We start from the raw sequence: 17,905 nt of genomic DNA, 5'->3' as shown, positions 1-17,905 counted from the left end.
GGATTTAGTACTATGACATCTACATAGCCATCTTATCAGCCACGACACCACTCTGGTGGCCGGGCGATGTCTACAGACATCCACTGATATGAGTTGCATGCCTCATATGCTGTCTGTCGTTGGCATTGGAGACAGCGAGTTTATGTAAATTGACGAGGTCAGGAGCAACTCTTTGTATTGTTCAGCTCACCTCAACACTCTCCAAACCCCCCATAACTTCATCACCAACACCACCCTTCGCCAACACCATCTTGACAATCTTCGATATCACACTGCGCGATACACCACCTCTTCTAGGCTTCCATACACCAGGAACTTCCTCATCGGTACCCACAAATCTAGTCTCTGCATGAGTACCTGCTACTGCTGCTGTACCGGTGGTAAGCGCACTCAAAGTAGCTGCATTCTCTGAGTCCGGGACACCATGCTGCGTCAACCTCGAAGGAGGATCAATAGTGCGAATAGAAAGGAGTTTCAAATTCGCATCTGTGTTGTCAATGTCTTGTTCACGACCAATTGAGACGGCGAGCACGGCATCAGCGACTGCAATTTCTTCTCTGGTTGGATCAAAGATGACGTTTTGTCCGGTGGATATTACAAGAAGTGTAACTGGCGGGCGAGCTTGACGTTGGTTTGAATTTTGTGTGGTTGACGGTCGTGGGTAGATATACTCTGAAAGATTCCAGTCGTCTTCAAAGAAAGGATCTTCTTCACCCTGCGATTTGAGTTTTGGTAACCGCGTGGATAGTAAGGCTAGATGTGTCGTTAATGAGAGGAGTGGGAGGGGGTATGATTGTGGTGGTGATAATAACAGAACCTGCATAATCATTAGTCTCAATCATGCAGAGAAAACCTCACTGAGAGGAAGGGTTGACATACGTCAATATAAAGCCTCCAATGCCATCGCCGATTAATAACCAGTCGACCTTTTAACCCACCAACCATCTTATCATCATCATTACCACCTACACCAGAAGAACCCACTAGAGACTCCCTCATCATCTCCGACAAAAACACAGGCAAAGCATCATCATCCCTAAACCCGGGAATCTCAATAGACATCTGCACCCATTCACTCTGTCCTTGGACCACTCCGGCCCCAGCACCACCACCACCACCTTCTTCATCCTCATCCCCATAATCATTGCTAACACCCTGCTCCAATTCCTGCAACTGCCTCAAATCCAACGCATCCGTCGCAAGCGTCCTTTCCAATTCCGCTTTCACACCAACAATTGCTTCGGACCCATCCGCAAATCCGATCCTTGCACTCCCAATTGTGCCTGGTAATATACCCGTTTCGGCGGTTAGGAAGCGGAACTGTGTTGGTGAGCGGCCGTCGGGGCGGATGGCGCCAGAGGGGGAGGAGAGAGAGTTGTAGAGGTAGGATAGTTCGGCGGGGGATATGAGTGGTGTTTGGGAGGCGGAGGTTTGTTGTGCGAGAGGCATTTTCTTTTTTTATTCTGCGATGCGACGTCCTTTTTGAGCTTTGCTCAATGAGCTCGAGAGATGGTGCTGGAATCTGATGATGCTATATCGAAATATTTCTTGATCGTGAAATAAACTCTCAGTAGGGACTCGAGTATGAATTAGACTCTCAAAGGCGTAAAGAAGATCAATTACTCCTAAAGCTTGTAGGAAGTGTATGTTCGTCATAAATTTCTTTATCGCATCAAGATCGAAATTATTTCCAGCGGACTTAAGGTGGGCCCGCCGATATGATCACTGCCTCAGGCATTACATTATATACAGCTACTTGTGCCAAAGTACGTATTTACAACAACATTAACTACAATGTATTAAAATGATGACGGTTGAATAAGATTGTATTATGTGCAGGCAGGCTAATCTCTGCAATATGCATAAATATATAATTACAAGGTAATAATAATCTTCGACTGGGAAAATACCAAGTCAGTCAAATGAGACAAATAACATCCTCATGCTGCCAGAGCAAGTGAGCGACTTGACCGAATTTTATGTCAACGGTCATAAAATCCAACAGCAATGTACAAAGAAAGTGAAAGGACGTTTTTGTGACGAGAGAGAAAAACGAGCAATAGAGGACATATACATTATATGTGCCCGTTCAAAGGAAAGACAGCTGAGGAGCATTGAATGACAGTAAAGATCAGTAAAGACGAATCGCTATGCATAATGTGTATCGCGTCTAGCGCAGATATAGGCAAAGATCGAAGTCTGCAAGTGAAATAACACATAAAACAGATCAAGGGGGTATGTTGGAATGAAGATAGAAAGTGAAATCAGGTAAATGATACATCTATATGCGGCAGAATAATGGGGTATGTAAATAGTAAAGAAAGCAATGTGGTTAAAAAGACCACGAAAAGAGAAAAAAAATGCCGCCGATATGAAGGAATGCTAAGAAATGGAATGAGATGAGAGAAAAGAGGATGAAACCCAATAAATGACCAGCCAAACCGTACGCCAAACCCGTTGCATCGTCCACTTTTCCCTAATTCATGGTTCCCCGACGCAGATGCAATGAGGAGATAAGCGCGAAGACCGAGAAAGAGACGGCCCTTGAAAGAAGAAATGCAAACCCAAGTAAAAATATACAAAGCACGGCATTTATCGGTATGTAGAACCAGACAGAATGCTTTTGGCAACAGAGCTAGCCCATTCTTGCTCTCCATATGGCGGAGTAGGCCATTGTCGGCTAGAGGTGTCTTCGCTTCTCTTGGAAACATCACCTTGTCTGATTGGTGTATTCTCCATATCACCGAACGAAACACCATCGCGTTTGGCCGAAGGAGAAGGCGTCGGGTAGGGGTTCAGAGTGCGTGTTGACTCGTTCAATAAATGAGAAAGACGATGATCCTCCTTGTACAATGACGAAGTGGACTCTGAATCGTAATGCTGTGCAAGCCGTCGGGCAGCTTTGTCCGCTGAATGAAGAACTTCATCCAACAGCTCGTCCTCCTCTTCTGGTGTTTCATAGCGATGAACAGGATGCGATGTCATCTGCAAAGCTCTGCGCGTTCGGCCAGAAATCGGACCGCCCACAGTGGGAGTTGGGCTTTCGGTCATTGACCGCATGGGCACTTGTGGGACAGATTGCCTCTTGGACGGGGTCTGGTTAGGGATCGACGTCATCTGAGGAGGAGGATTGGCTGCCGCAGACATGTGATATTTCAAACCCTGTACGGTCTTGTCCACATCAGAAAAGTCGCTCGTCTTCGAGTCAATTACGCCAGAATCCAAGACAACCGATGAGCGGGCTGGCCACGGTGAGCAACCTGCATTTGCTTCAATGTCGTAGTTAGCCGCTGATACGCCTGCAGGTGCCTGGTTGCGACCCGATAGTCTTCTAGCACGTTTTCGGAGGTGAGAAAAGAAGCTTTCCTTCTGTGCCGATATATTTGTGCCACCAGCAAGACCATTCAGAGCACGTTCTGCCTCTTGTCTATGAATGTCAGCATAATGGTTGCCGTTGGAATTGACAGACAATTGGCGACCGATTTTCTTAGATTTTCCGTTCTCTTCTATCCGAATTGTCGTGGTCTGATCACTGCCGTGAGCGACGCTGCTATTGGCTTGGGCAGTAACCGCGTTTGAAAGAGGCGAGACAGGCCTGATAGAAGGCAAAATTGGCATCGGGGCACCGTTAGCCCATGTTGCTCGCTTGACTGAGCGACCCTTGGATGCCTGTGCCTCAGGCACGGTGTTGTAGGAAACGGCTGGCGGTCGTGCAGGTTGTTCCGGTTCTAGAAGGGGAGCAGGGCTGTCAGATCGCAAAACCAATGATCTTCGGAACCACGAAGGCTTGGAAGACAACGTGGGCAATTCAGTGGTTTTCTCGGTGGTCGTGGGCTTGATACTCTTTTCAGACACCTTGCGCCCAAGCAGTCTAGAAGCCGAGGACTTGGGCCTAAATGGGTCGAGTGCATCCGCAAAGTATTCATGGTTGAGTGCTTGAGCGGATGTTGGTCTGTTGCGAGGATCCCACATCAAGCACCAAGTCACAAAGCTGCTCAAAGACTGTGGCCAATGAGGGCCTTGCAGAATGCTCGACATCGAATGAGGGGCCATCTATTGATATTTAGACTCGTTCCGGACATAGGATATGAACATGACGCTTACCTTGGGAAAAGTGAATCCAAGCTTTTGTGCAAGCTTGTTACCTTCACGCCATTCTCCACCTCCAACCTTTGCGCCAGACTTGGTATACCAGTTACCAGGGCTACCCATGATCTCGCAAATCCGCCACACTTGGTCAACCTCATTCACACCAGGGAACAATGGCTTCAACGTAGCAATCTCCACGGCCATAGCACCCACAGCCCAAATATCTACAGGGGCTGAGTATTCTCCAGCACGCAACAGCACCTCCGGAGCCCGATACCACCGGGTGGAGACGTACGTCGTGTACGGAGATTTCGAATGTGTTTCGCGAGCGAGACCAAAGTCGGCAATCTTGACAGTGTAGGTAGGAGGAGTAGAGGGAGGAGTGACAAGGTTGGAGTATCGGCTGAAGGTAGAGGAATCGTTCGGCGCAGACGTCGAAACGAGAATGTTTTCGGGTTTGATATCGCGGTGAAAGAAGTTGTGGGCGTGAATGTGTTCGAGGCCGGACATGATTTGATAAAGAATGCTCTTTACGTGCTTTGCTTCGAGGTACTTGTGGTCCCGTGCCTTCATTAGTTGGTACAGGTTGCCATCCATGTACTCCATGCAAATGTGCAACTTCTTGCTCAATGGGTCGAGGAAAATGTCTAGGGCAGGGACAATGTGAGTGTGATGAGGAAGTGTGCGAAGGAAGACGACTTCTCGCAATTCCAAGCATGGAGCAAACGACTCGAATGTCTTTTTCATTGTTTTGATAGCAACCTATCTTGTTGTAAGCCGTGGGGTTTTCCAACGGGTATTGACCATTACGTACCATGGTTCCACGACGCGCCACATTGGACCCTGCAGTTCGTACTCGGGCCAGCACGACGCTACCAAAGGAGCCATCACCAACTTCCTTGATCACCTCAAATCGGTCTTCAAGGGCCATTGCACTGTGTGATGTCCCTCTGAGGGAGTACTCGTGAGAGATAGCCATGTCTGTTCTCTAGTCGTCTGCCTGCAGATGGTTTGAGAAAGTACAAGTGACCTTGATTGGATTAGCTCAACGACATGCAGCAGAGCTTCGTCATGCACTCACCAGGCGAAGATTTGAATGGTTTGTAGGGTGTTGTGTTTGACTCGCACCAATTCAACAAGACTCCGTCTTCATCCTCTGAGTTCAATTATAGTAGTAGACAGTTGTGTTTCGGAACAGTGTGTTGCGTGATGTTGTAGAGTTGTGATGTTGCAGATCAATTGATGTGTCAAGAAAAAGGAACGAATGGAGTAGTGATTAAAGAGAGTATATAACCGAGGAATTGCAGTTTGTTAAGGAGTGAATACGGTGAGTATGCAACTGTGAGCAGATGTAGAAAAGTCTGAAAAGGGAGAAACTCGAACAGGAGGAGCTAAGAGGGGTGCTTCGAAATCAGGACAAGATGGAAAGGAGATCTTGGAACAGTCGGCGAAGGTTCCACGAGGGCGGAAACGGATCGGTGGCAACTGTTAAGCTAACAAGACTCAAATCGCAGGCGGAAGCCCCTGGACGGGTTACCTAGTAATACCACCAAGGACGAGTAGTGGTACTAGTGGGAGCGGCCTAAGACTTAACGGGAGATGAGACGGGGCCGTGGAGACGAGGAGTGTCAACGGCGTGGCGGTCACCAAATTTCCAGAACAAAAGGACAGTCGTCTTGCTTCGCACGGATCAGGTGCTAGAGCGCGATTTTATAAAAACGATCAATTCGGTAATGATCGTGTTCGAGAGCAGACAATCATACGTACGTAGGTGTTTGGAGGAGTCGGGGGAACGGCGTGTCAGTCGTTTCACACAAGCTGTGGTGTGATATTGAGTTTTGTCTCTTCTTTTTTTGGGTCAACTTTGAAAGCGCGAGCCTCCGCAAAGTCAATTCTCAGGGACCAGGAGCGTCAGAATGATGAGACGAGTTGTGGATGAAGAGAAGGAAGAGTATGAAGAGAAAAGAAAGCCCGGACTAGAGATTTGTTCTTGTTGTTGCAATCCGGCCTAAAGGAGCTAACGCGGTTGTTTGTTGATGAAGCGAGAGACACGAGCAAAAAGAGTGTGTATTGGCCTAGAAGGTCCACTGCAGAGTAGATGAGTGGTGAATCTGATGAGCAGGCGTTCGTGGGTTCGCTGGCTCGAATTGACGGTGAGCGACTGCGTGTAAGAAGCGGAACGGAACGACAGCCCAAGGCAGTGGGCAGCAGTGGGACGCAGATAGACCAGGGAACGGGACGCGGTAATTAACGGTCGATGATAATACGTGGTGTAGGTATAGGTTAGGGTATATAGTCTCGATGAGAATCTGGCAAGTTAAGAGAGACTGACTACACGACGCAGTCAATCGGAGATCGGTCGCGGCATTAGTATCCGCAGGGTCGCGTAATTTAAAAGGAATCTCTTGTCGCTGAAGAGTGTCTATACTGGAGCAGGAGTTTCGGACGCCAGACCGCGCTGCACTGCACTGCACTGCGTCTAGCGGGTTGGGAGGGACAGGTGCATCTCTTGGAGTGGCAGACAAACAGACTCTCGTCTTTTCTGAGTTTGATTGAACGAGGGCAAATCAGAGCAACGATCGAAAAGTACAAAGTTAGTGAGTGTGGAGAGCTTTTTGGGTGTTGTCGTTGTTGTCAGAGCAGACTTTCAGATGAAGGTCGTGTTTCGTTTTGGGCGGGAGGAAAGGCTGGCCCCAAAAAGTGGGTTTTGACGGCAGGTGCGGTGCTGCAGCATTGGCAGACAAAGGGAAGGAAGGAAGCTTACCCTCCCAGTTGGGATTAGTGCATTACATTACGAGGGGATTCGGCCACTAAGTCAATACGACGGTAACCCAGCTAGGAAGGCACGCGTCGACTGTGGTTTGTATTTTACGTATTTTATGTTTAATAAGCAAACACACTCTCAAGAGTCAAGTAGCCAAGTCTGATCAGACAAAAAGAATTCGCAAAAAGTGGGAAACAATACGGAATGAAGCGAGTCCGTACAATTGGTAAGTTCGACGGTGTCCCGGAAGCCAAGGGATGTGGATCCCGAACCCCCGTGCTTAACATCCTACGTACAATTTTCATGGGAGCTCCAGAGGACAGTCCGGTGTTTGGTAACTGAGCATTGAGCGAGTGTCAAATGTCACGCGTAATTTAGACTGTTGGCTTATTCATCCTGACGCATCTCGATAATTATTGACGCTTTCCAGGGTTTACGTACTGTTGTGGAATAAGCAATGATATGGAAATATATGATGCATATGATGCATAAGCTGGCATGCCGGTATATATATACTATGTATGTATATATTTATATTGATGGTGACGTTTGAGCCGTATTTCGAGCAGTTTAAGGAACGAGCTAGCTGTTCGGCGCTTCGCACCGCACCGTCCCAGACCCATCCTTGACGAATCGACTCTTTGGGGCCGGGGGACCGGACTAAGGAAGCTAGCTTCTTAGCAAGGGGAGTGCTAGCCGGATAGGGTTTAGTGTCCTGGGACAAGAATTTGACTGGCGGAGGGAGATCCACCGTAGACTATTTCAGGGGACCAGCCAAAGTGCGTGTGTATTACGATTACGCCGTGACTATTGGGCTTGCTGCTTGTATTTTCCTGCATGTGGCATTTCATCGCGTTTTGGGCATGTATCATCAGGAACCGAGCTACCCGCGCTACTCCGTGTATGTCCAATGTCATGGGGATAATCGCGCCTCCCCTGAATATTTGTCTTTATGACTATGGGCCATAGCACAAAGAATGAATAAGAATGAATCCCTTCAATTGATAGATAATATTTCAGTCGAAGTACCGAGCGGTTGTACTCCGTACAAGGCAACAAAGAGACAGAAGGGACTCAGGCGATCTGATCACATTCCCTCAGGGTGCCTCACTGCCTCTAGACCCTCTAGGCCTTCCCCCATGTGGCATATTATCAGTCAAATTCTGTCCTGTCCAATTAGATCGCGCCGAACAGATTAATCACACGTTCCCATCACAGACTCAGAGGCGGACCAAAGCCCGGTAGAGTGGACACTCGAGTGGAAGAATTAAGAAATGGGGTTGGTAATTGTGAATGGACTAAAGCAAAAGGGGAGCTCTAGTTACCTCAGTTACGCCGACGGTAGAAGTACTTCGGCAAATCCCATCCGCCCCAATCAAGTCGATCACTAAGAATATCCTACGATTCTACGAATAATAAAAGGCTTCCCAAATTAATGGATTAGATTCTTGAAAATGAACAAAAGAGAAAAAGAAATAAAATAAAATAATAAATCAAGAATTCATATCACCTAGTGCAAATGCGACTAAATACCAACGAGTGATTTGTCAAGTGGAATCCGGATTTCCGCGTATCAACGTCTGACACGCAGATGACCCCAAGTGAAATGCCTACCCAACTGCATGCCCTAAAAGCAAGGCATCTCCAACGTCCGATATGATTGCTTCATGTCGACCCCTGCCGGCACACAATCAGTTCTCAGTGTAGTCATGCGATTAGTAAATCCAACTAAGGTACTTCGATAAGCAGATGTGACTTGCATTATCTCAGGGCTAAAAGTTGGGGTGATTGCATGCTGGATCTGGCATTTGCAGTGAGTCGTCTGTCTAGGTACATGGGAGAGTAATTTGTCTGTTTCTGCCCCTCCAGGAAGCATACCGCTTACCACTGGAATGAATTGGGTGGAATTGAGGTTTCTTTTTGTTGGTCTTCCAGCTATCTGTTGGTTCTTTTGGATTTGTATGCAGCTGACTGTTAGAATCACTCGATCGTCTCTCCCAGAGCTCTTCTACACGCCTGCTCCAAAAGACATTACCAATCTCTCTGCTGGTCAGTTGGAGCCTTGGGCATCCTCGCAGTCCACCAATTCGGTTCTGTTCCTGACTAATGCCGCTTCCCATTGGTACATCCGCGCATGTTGCTTTTTTAATTGGTCAACACAACACTTTTTTCACGTCCCACCCTTTAAACTAGTACAAATATGGATGGACGAAGATATCTCAACTCAACTCTTCACATTGAAGCTGGTATACTGGGACTGGAGTGTGTATTGTATCTCTTTGCTCTTTGAATAAAAGTATGAATGCTATCCGATGACTCAAGTTTGTCAGTGTCATGGCATATGAGCAAGTATGACGAGGTCATCCAGAGTAGGGGGTACAATCTCTATTGATAATTTGATATATATTTCTGGACTTCAACCATCATGGAGTTACAGGTACATGGCATATCTAAGTGATCCACTGCGCCCAAATGCATAACAGTAAGTAGTCTGTACAATCACAGCTAGCCATCAGATATAGACCGACATTCGAGTAGGAGGGAATAAGCAAGATCCCATGATGGGATACTTGGTCGATCAGCTCGTTGGGACTGAGTCCCCAGATCTGAAGAAGCAAACACAATCATAAGGAGACCATCCCAAGTGAGGGCAGCAGAATGAGATTAAATATGTCATCATTTGGTCCTTGAGTCACTGGTGAAGTAGGCTTTGTCCATTACTTCTATGCCTCACCTGACAATGGAAACAAAACCCTTGAAAGAAAGACGCACAATGTTTGTACTTACTCGCCTTCAGAACTAGGTGCTTAGAATAGCCACAATGAAGTAAGCGCCTATTGGACGACCTCCCTTTATTTGTCTGGAGGAGTCGTTTGTCAGGGCAAAGAGGAAGGAGCCTCCCGGTAAGGGAGTCGCTCTTTCTTTATATTTCCTGTCCCTCACTTCACCACTTGATCTCTCTCCTATCTTCATCTTTTCTTGTCATTGTCACTTCCGCTGTCACCTAGGCATCCATTCTACATCAGCCTTCTATTTCTAGAAGTGAATCTAACCGAGGTATGACTGCCTCTCATCTCAGATGAGTCGATTTTACAAGCCAGCTAAACTGCGACAGACTTAAAAGTCCATCATGGCTGGCGGTTGGTCTGCTGCAAAGGTTGAACGGTGAGTAGACCGACTTCGAGCTGAGGATCTGCCAACGCTAATGATACACGACTGGTTAGAGTCAAAAGCATTCCCCTGCCTAGCGAGTATGTTTTCTAATGAGTGTCACAAGGTCAAGGAAGCTAACTCCGTCAAAGACTCAAGTGCTCGGGATGCCATTCAAAGCAACCAATCAGCAATTACTCTGAAAGTCAGCGTAGAAATCTGCGCTCGAAAATTGGGAATGTTGGTTTGAAGGTTGCCTTGGAGTGCCACTCTAGCCGCTGCACGAACTGCACTGGATGCAGCGCTCCTGAAACCATTTACTGCCATCGTTGCCAAAAGAGAAAGCCAGTGGAGGCGTTCACCAAGAACCAGCGCTCGCAAGAAGACCCAGTAAGTTCTTCCCCTTCTTGTCCCATGAACCCTTCGAGGGTTGACAACGGGATGTCTCTATAGACCTGCAAGACTTGCGTCGCGTACTACATGACTTCAGAGGACTGGACCAAGGAGGAAGGAGAAGACAAAGATGATATTTCCAGTGTTACCGAGGGACCAAGTGAAACCGCGTCAACTGTGCCGGAGGTAAGGTGCTCGACCTCACAGAAATGGGATCGAGGTTGATGCAGAGTAGAGTGAAGGTGGAGTGCCTCTCCCAGTGCCGAGTATTTTCTCAGCCACTTCAATGTCTCGTCGCCAGCTTACCCCCATGGACCACGAGAAACTAGCAGGTGGAGCGTGGCTCGAGCAGGAGGATGCCAAATCCACAGCTCCTCCTTCAGAGGCCGAGTCTGCTGCGGTCACCCGGGCCGCCAGTATGGCCGCCAAATATTCCGGGTGGAACGAGAATGCCGTTGAGGCTGAGAAGAAAATGGCACCACCTGCCTTGACACGCGCAGTACCGGCAAAAGGATCTGAGCCTGAGAGGAGAATTAAAGGCTGGGCTAAAATCACTGTATGATTAACATTCCCTTGTGAGTCCCCTTGTCTATATCTAACATTGAATGTATATAGTCAGCCGATCCGGAACGCAGTGCTCGTATCTTGAAAATGTCAGATCCCACGCGCTTCGACAAAACCAAAGAAGATGAAACTGAAAACCCGTCTGGTCGTACCATTATTGGCGCCAAAGATCGAAGCAGACTCCATAAGCAGATCCGTACTGGGGGTGCCGAGTCTGCTTCCCCAACCATCTAACTGATATTCAGTTTGTTTCTCTTTTTCCCATATTCCTTGGACCTTACCTAGGTAGAATGCAAATCAATACAGTTCCTGCTCTTCTCACATCGGATGCATATTTACTTTCAAGAGTATTAACCATCACGGCGAATAGTCAGAGCTTATTGCCATTGTGAACCATGGTACGCTTGCTTCTGCTGGGGCCGGTGGATGGATCCCGCATTTAGATATGCCTATACCACGGTAGAATGCCGATTCGAATCCTCCATCTTGATGGACATGTAGAACCGTCAAAAAGATCATCTTGAAGCGGTACTCTCAACACTTAGGCAGCCACAACCCTAGAGCCTTACCTGATCGGGTAAAGCCTCAACAACCTAAAGTCAGGTGTGACGTATGTAACATGATTTATCTTGGCTAAAATGATTATAGAACAGAAGGTTCTACTCTCTTTCTTCTGTCATCCTCTCTTCCTCTAAAATAATTCGCTGGCTTCTTACTCCTTGCTGCGTATAGGTCAAGAATCTGTCTCATCTTGTTTGTCCATTTTGTCAGATCTCGTGTGAGCATTCAAAGCTCTGTCGTCTCGCAATCCGGCCCCTCTTCTGGCGCTGGTCAGGTGTCAATCCGCTTCACCCTGAGGAGGCCCGTTGAGATCAGGCCAACATCAGGCGAATTTGCTCAGAGACTTTGATCTGTTTTCTTCATTTCTATCACCATCGACAGGCGTCTCTGATCTCTGAACCAAACAAGTCGACTGCTTCAGCGGTCTTCTTGTGTGGTAGCCAACAGTTCTCTGAAAAGCGAAACATCATATAACATGGCATACAACTCGTACTACGACCCCTCAGGCCCTCCGGGTCCCTACGAACCTCCTCGCACTCAGGATACAAACGAACAGATTTACACCTCGCCTACATCCTATCAGCCGCCATATCCGTCCCAGAATGCTTCGGAGCAGATTCAGATGCCTCAACCCCGCATGCCATCACCATCTTATCGGAACAGCTCGCCAACTCCGAACAATCCGCCGTACGGCCATGTTGGAAACGATATTCCCTCGGCGATTCCAAATCCGGCCGGCAACAACAATAATCCAAACTTTTTGTCGCCAGAGCTGATTTCGCAAGTCACAGCTACTGTGATTCAGCAACTCAAAGCCTACGGGCTAGAAGGATCGCAAGGCCAGCAGCAGCCTCCTCCTCCTCCACCGCCACCGATGCAACAACCGCCACTACAGCAGCAACCTCCAGTACAACAACCACCCCAGGCACAATCGGTGCCTCCCGCGCCATTCTCCGCTCCACCGGCGCCGGAGTCAACATACTACCCACAGCCGACATACAGTGCTCAACCAGCGGAGACTCGTGGACGAGCCACAATGTCCGTACCACCGGAGAGACGAGAGACGCAGCCCAAGACAAGTCCGGATAATCGGTCAGGCAGTGTGTTAGAACGGAATACTGTTCCAGCGCGTACATCTACTGATAATATGTCAACTTTGGAGAAAATATGGGGAAAGATGTTTGAGGATGGCCAGCCAACACCACGTTTGGGTCAGCTTCTACGGGGAATTGCAGTACATTTGGTATGTATACCCTTTGAATGGACGAGGATGGGCAGCTAACATCACTAGATTGAGGACTATCCACCTGGAAACACGATTGTAGTTGTTCCAGAGAAAATGCAGAAATATTATGCAGATACCAAAGTTCCGACGGATACTTATCCATGGCAGGGTGGGTATAGATTCTATTTTAGCATGTTACATATTAACAGCGGTTGACAGACATCTTTGACGACCGGACATCGTCCATTTCACGAATCTACCGAGACATTGAAGCAGAACATCACCTTGTTCAGGACCCGCAGAATTTGAAAGAACGGCCAGATGTACCAGGATTAACACCTCGAGGATTCGAGAAATGGTACACGCTTATGATTCAAGCCAATCCGGACAGGGAGTTTGCTCGATTGCAGAAAACCGTACTGGATATGCCGATCAACAATCCCGACGACAGGAAAGAGCGATTTCCTAAAGAACTTCCACGACGGTTGTTTCCCAGTTCACCGGATAAGAAGATATTGGAGAAACTGGAAGTTTCCATCATCACTCATTGCGAGGTTGATCTTCCACGAAGTCCACCCGAAGAGCGATCAAAATCGCCTCCTCGAAAGAGCAAGCCTAGAGATGTGTCACCAACTAGACCGCCGCCAGCCACCGTAGAGCGTGTTCCCGCCACTGTCTCAGGATCCAAATCAAACTCGCAAGAAAGAGACAAAACTTCCACGGCTCTAGACGGCGATGAAGAAGTCACAACTGCTCGTCCGATCGAACGCGAGAGAAAACCCTACACTGCACAACCAGGTTTGGGTAAGAAATACGAGGAAACAGCCATAAACCTGAAAACATCAGAGACGAACAAGTCGACTTCCGGTTCGTCTACAGTGCGACAGGAACCATATAGTCGAGGAGCAACAAACACAACCGGACACGGCCATGCACACCATGGATCAGCCTCATCAATAAAACCCGGTCGAAGACGTAGCTCATCCGTCGGCATAAAAGCAAACGGACCAGGCGATTATCGCCATTCAGAACCCGACCTTAGCTCATACGATCCGACTTATGCGAATGTGACATCTGGAGGAGGCCACAGTACCCACCACTACAAGACCAGTGGCGTGGGCAGTACAGCGTTGGACTTGTACGACGATGATAACGATCGTCTAGCATCATATCGTGACTATGAGCGCGACGATCCGCGGGATTATGATGCAATTCTTGAACGAGAACGGGAGCGGGAGCGTGAGCGCCGGTATCATGACCATTTAGGCAGTGGAACTGGTAGGAGTACGTGGACTGATGAAGATTACTACCGTGGAGGAGGTCTATTAGGTGGACAGGGAGGACCTGATTATGAGTACAAATATCGTTAGTCTCTTTTTCTCTTTTTTCTCTCTTTCGGATCGGATTGGATTTTTGGAATGATACCTTTTGAGTTGTATCTGATATGAATGAATAATGTATGTATCATAGCGCTTGTCTTTTTCTGATGTATGTATCTATTATTCAAAAGTGTATATGATTTCACAATCATGATGATAATTCTACTTTCCCTCCCTCTTCAAAGCCAACCACCTCTCCAATCTCCTATTATCAACCCTCACCCTCTCATCTTCATCCGCCCTGAGTCTCTCTTCAACCTCCCACTTTTTCAATATTCGTCTGCGATACTTCTCCTCTTTTTCGTCATGACGTTTCTGTCTCTCCTGCTTGTGGCGTCGGTCGCGAATTACCTTCCGTTCTTGGGATAAAGCTTGCTGACGCAACGATTCGATTTGATCTCGAGTCAAATGCCATGGTTGAGAGAGGACGTCGATTAAGTATCGTGATCGCTCGGACCAGAATTTTACTTCGGCTGTTGTATTGGCGAGCAGCCAGAAACGTTCTAGGATTAGCTGCATGATTGGATTATCGGATTGATTGAAGAACTTTTGGGATAATGTGCCTTTGAGTTTTACGGCGGTGCCGATTTGGAGGGTTGAAATGTCGATGGGGGTTCGGGTTGTGGATGTTACGTTTGTCGTTTCGGTTGTTGTAGGTGTTTCTGTGGGCGCGGAATTCTTGACAGGCGCTTTGAGACATACGACTTCGAGTATTGTGCCGCTGCTATCGTCTATCGTGAGTAGGGTGCGACGCTCATATTCTTGTCGGGAGACGATGTAGCCGGCTACACAGACGAATTGGATCGGGTGGTTTTTGTAGAAGTATATATTCTGGCCTATTATCCCGTTAGAACGAAATCATTGTTTGAAGTAAGGTAGAGCGTAGATGACCTTCAAAGCCTTTTCGAGATTGTAGATGATGGATATCTGCAATACTCATCTTGACCCATGTGAAATGTGTCGGGGATGCGGGGAAGCAGAATGCAGGGTAGAAGAGTAATTCTTCTGCTTCTTTTTCGATTTCATTATCTTGCTCATATTTTCTAGAACGTATATTCTTGTCGGTATCATCTCGGTAATGAGCGCGCTTCTTGGTCTCGCGAGGCGCTGTGTTGGTAGTGGTGGATGATGAATAGGCATTTTCGGCCATGGGGGAATTGGCTCATTTTGGTCTTTGTGTGGAGCGGGCGTAAGTAGGATTATAAGTTGATTCTGTAGGCGATCGACTTTTTTGCTTATATAGTTGAATAATTTTTATTTTCTAGAGGAGCAGTCTCGTCTCAAAGTCGAGTTGATCAGTTGGCTGACGCGTGCCGCTCCGCGAGATACCTAATACGTGGTCATGTGATCATATCACTACATTTGACTTGATTCGTAATATTTTTAATATTGTGCAGTTTATAAGTCTATTATTACACCAGCATCCATCATCCTCTTCTTTGGATTCTTAGGTAACTGCGCCTGCCTCTCCCTTTCCTCCTGCGAAATAGCCTCAATATTCGATCCCCTCTCTTCCGCCTCCTGTTTCTGATTCCCCTTATCATGACCTGCCGTCGCAACAGCCAAAATCTCATTCTCCAATCCACCCACAAATTCCCACTCAATACCCGCCTCGGTCAACATTTTACATCCCTGGGACTCGCCGACGAATGTGCCTGGCTCTTTTACACCGAAATATACCTTGTCTATCCCGTTGTTATTGTTACTATCGTCGTTGCGCTTTCGTGTTTGGATTATACGATGTACGCAGGGCGTATTCCCACTTAGACGAATGCCGCAAGGTTCCATAGTAACATAGAGCAAGATCTTGCGTCCCTTTCGTTCTCCCTGAGACGGAAACGCATCGGCGACTTGTTCCTCGTAGACGCCATGTGTAGCGGCATAATTCGATAGACAGCATTGTTCAGCGTGTGTGTTTCCGGGAAGTTCCATTGTGTAGCCTGTAGAGAGGATTTTGTCGTCGGAGGAAGTGTCGTCGGGGGTGTCAGGGCGGAGGATTAGGATTGCGCCGACGCGGAAATTTGTTGGGCGGGGAGGGGATTTGGAGGCGAGTTTTAGGCATTCGCGGAGGTATTTGAGGTGACTTGATTCGGAGGATGTCATTTTCTTGCAGTTGTATCCGAGCGAGAGAGGTGTAGTAGTGGTTTTTGTTGCGTTAGGACAAGAGGAAAATGTTATCGGACCTATGGTAGAGCTGATGTCATGTCCCGCTTACATCATCTTCTTATCAATTTCTCGGACAATATGGGAGTATCAAAATGCAACGACTTCTCCTCCTGCCAGTCAGAATGGAAGAAATCCAATCGAAATGATAACTTCCGTGCAATCGGAGATACGACACGGAAAGCCCTAAAGAGATGCCCTAACTGCCTAAAGAAGACAGGATGTTACGCTGTTCACAGTTCAACATAATAATATCCGCCTATCATATACATGAGGAATGAACCTATCTACTTGCAGATGTATGTATCTAGAGTATTATACCTTGTAGAGAGAAATAAATGATTACAGGTGAGAAGTCTCAAGTGTATTGACGTTACGATCAGGTAACGGCAGTTCTACGGGACGACATGTAAAATACCGTAAATATGTAACCGTAATTAATTGGCCCCGTCGCGTCGGCGCGTCTTCCTTCGATTTATCATTACCCACCTTCAGCACTATCAGTTTCAACGAACCATACAAATCATCAGGGGCACAAAATGTCACAAGACGAAGATTTGGCCGGCGAACCCCCCGCTTCCATAAATCCATATGAAGTCCTCGACGTCGATGAAAAGGCAACAGCCGATGATATCAAGAGCGCATACAGGAAGAAGGCCCTGAGACATCATCCAGGTATGCTTCAATGACCAGATGGCTATTGCGTATAACCTTAAAAGACTCACGATAAATAGACAAAGCTGCAGCTGAAGAAAAAGAAGAAGCAAAAGAAAAATTCCAACAAATCGCATTCGCCTACGCCATCCTCTCCGACGAGCGTCGAAGACGTCGCTACGACCTCACTGGCAATACATCCGAATCCCTGGATTTAGAAGACGATGATTTCAACTGGACCGAGTTCTACAAGGAGCAGTTCTCGGGAATGGTCGACGTTTCAGCGATTGAGAAAATCAAAAAGGAATACCAAAACTCGGCCGGAGAGAGGAAAGACCTGTTGGAAGCCTTTGAGCAGTACAAAGGTGACCTGGATCGGATTTATGAGGTTGTTATGCTTAGTAGTGTGCTGGAGGACGATGAGCGGTTCCGGGCAATTATCGACAAGGCTATTGCCGATGGGGAAGTGAAGGCGTGGAAGAAATATACAGAGGAGTCGGAAAGTAAACGACAAAAACGGTTGAAGCGTGCACAGGCAGAAGCCGAGGAAGCGGAGGAGGCTGCTAAGGAATTGGAAGAGAAAGGAACGGCCAAAAAGGGCAAGAAGAGCAAACCTACAAAAGAAGACGATAATGCTCTCGCGGGTTTGATTCAACAACGGCAAAAGACCCGGGCGGCCAACTTTTTCGATGACCTTGAAGCCAAGTACGCACCAAAATCCGCGGGCAAAGGCAAGAAACGGTCTGCGGTGGATGAACCGCCCGAGGAAGCATTTGCAGCTGTTGGCGCACGCAAGAGCTCTAACAGAGGAAAAGGCAAGCGTTCTAAAGCTTGATTCGAGCTTAGTATATGTTTATTTCTCAGCATAAAGGTTCAGGATAAGGGTATAGTAGCGAGGAGTTCCGGATATCATTGGAGGGTTATGTATCAAGTCCATTTATCAAGAATCAATCAGTGCATTGA

General features: G+C 47.5%; 7 protein-coding genes across 7 annotated transcripts, besides 2 other annotated features; 3 read left to right on the top strand and 4 right to left on the bottom strand.

Moving 5' to 3' along the window:
* Positions 1-181: 181 nt before the first annotated feature.
* TSTA_096490 (3' exoribonuclease family protein (Rrp42), putative) lies at positions 182-1,449 on the bottom strand (the record flags this gene model as incomplete). The annotated part of the gene is made up of 2 exons (XM_002479318.1): positions 182-817; positions 880-1,449. The coding sequence occupies 2 exons, from the start codon at positions 1,447-1,449 to the stop codon at positions 182-184; spliced, it is 1,206 nt and encodes a 401-aa protein (XP_002479363.1).
* A 1,143-nt stretch (positions 1,450-2,592) lies between these two features.
* Positions 2,593-5,068, bottom strand: TSTA_096480 (meiosis induction protein kinase (Ime2), putative; the record flags this gene model as incomplete). Its single annotated transcript, XM_002479317.1, has 3 exons — positions 2,593-4,053; positions 4,105-4,851; positions 4,904-5,068. 3 exons carry the CDS (start codon positions 5,066-5,068, stop codon positions 2,593-2,595), a joined length of 2,373 nt encoding a protein of 790 aa, XP_002479362.1.
* Positions 5,069-6,541: 1,473 nt separating this feature from the next.
* Positions 6,542-6,566: a microsatellite.
* Positions 6,567-8,326: 1,760 nt separating this feature from the next.
* Positions 8,327-8,347: a sequence feature (AT_rich).
* A 2,136-nt stretch (positions 8,348-10,483) lies between these two features.
* On the top strand, positions 10,484-11,194 carry TSTA_096470 (uncharacterized protein; the record flags this gene model as incomplete). The annotated part of the gene is made up of 3 exons (XM_002479316.1): positions 10,484-10,582; positions 10,632-10,952; positions 11,012-11,194. The coding sequence occupies 3 exons, from the start codon at positions 10,484-10,486 to the stop codon at positions 11,192-11,194; spliced, it is 603 nt and encodes a 200-aa protein (XP_002479361.1).
* An 802-nt stretch (positions 11,195-11,996) lies between these two features.
* On the top strand, positions 11,997-14,116 carry TSTA_096460 (uncharacterized protein; the record flags this gene model as incomplete). Its single annotated transcript, XM_002479315.1, has 3 exons — positions 11,997-12,764; positions 12,813-12,915; positions 12,966-14,116. 3 exons carry the CDS (start codon positions 11,997-11,999, stop codon positions 14,114-14,116), a joined length of 2,022 nt encoding a protein of 673 aa, XP_002479360.1.
* Positions 14,117-14,287: 171 nt separating this feature from the next.
* On the bottom strand, positions 14,288-15,275 carry TSTA_096450 (OB-fold nucleic acid binding domain protein; the record flags this gene model as incomplete). The annotated part of the gene is made up of 2 exons (XM_002479314.1): positions 14,288-14,961; positions 15,017-15,275. The coding sequence occupies 2 exons, from the start codon at positions 15,273-15,275 to the stop codon at positions 14,288-14,290; spliced, it is 933 nt and encodes a 310-aa protein (XP_002479359.1).
* A 104-nt stretch (positions 15,276-15,379) lies between these two features.
* Positions 15,380-16,228, bottom strand: TSTA_096440 (DRAP deaminase, putative; the record flags this gene model as incomplete). Its single annotated transcript, XM_002479313.1, has 2 exons — positions 15,380-15,454; positions 15,542-16,228. 2 exons carry the CDS (start codon positions 16,226-16,228, stop codon positions 15,380-15,382), a joined length of 762 nt encoding a protein of 253 aa, XP_002479358.1.
* Positions 16,229-16,827: 599 nt separating this feature from the next.
* On the top strand, positions 16,828-17,777 carry TSTA_096430 (DnaJ domain protein; the record flags this gene model as incomplete). The annotated part of the gene is made up of 2 exons (XM_002479312.1): positions 16,828-16,963; positions 17,023-17,777. The coding sequence occupies 2 exons, from the start codon at positions 16,828-16,830 to the stop codon at positions 17,775-17,777; spliced, it is 891 nt and encodes a 296-aa protein (XP_002479357.1).
* Between the last annotated feature and the right edge of the window lie 128 nt (positions 17,778-17,905).

Source organism: Talaromyces stipitatus, genomic scaffold, assembly GCF_000003125.1.
Source record: "Talaromyces stipitatus ATCC 10500 scf_1105507295527 genomic scaffold, whole genome shotgun sequence".
Lineage (NCBI taxonomy): Eukaryota > Fungi > Ascomycota > Eurotiomycetes > Eurotiales > Trichocomaceae > Talaromyces > Talaromyces stipitatus.
This window is presented reverse-complemented; position numbering and strand designations above follow the sequence as displayed.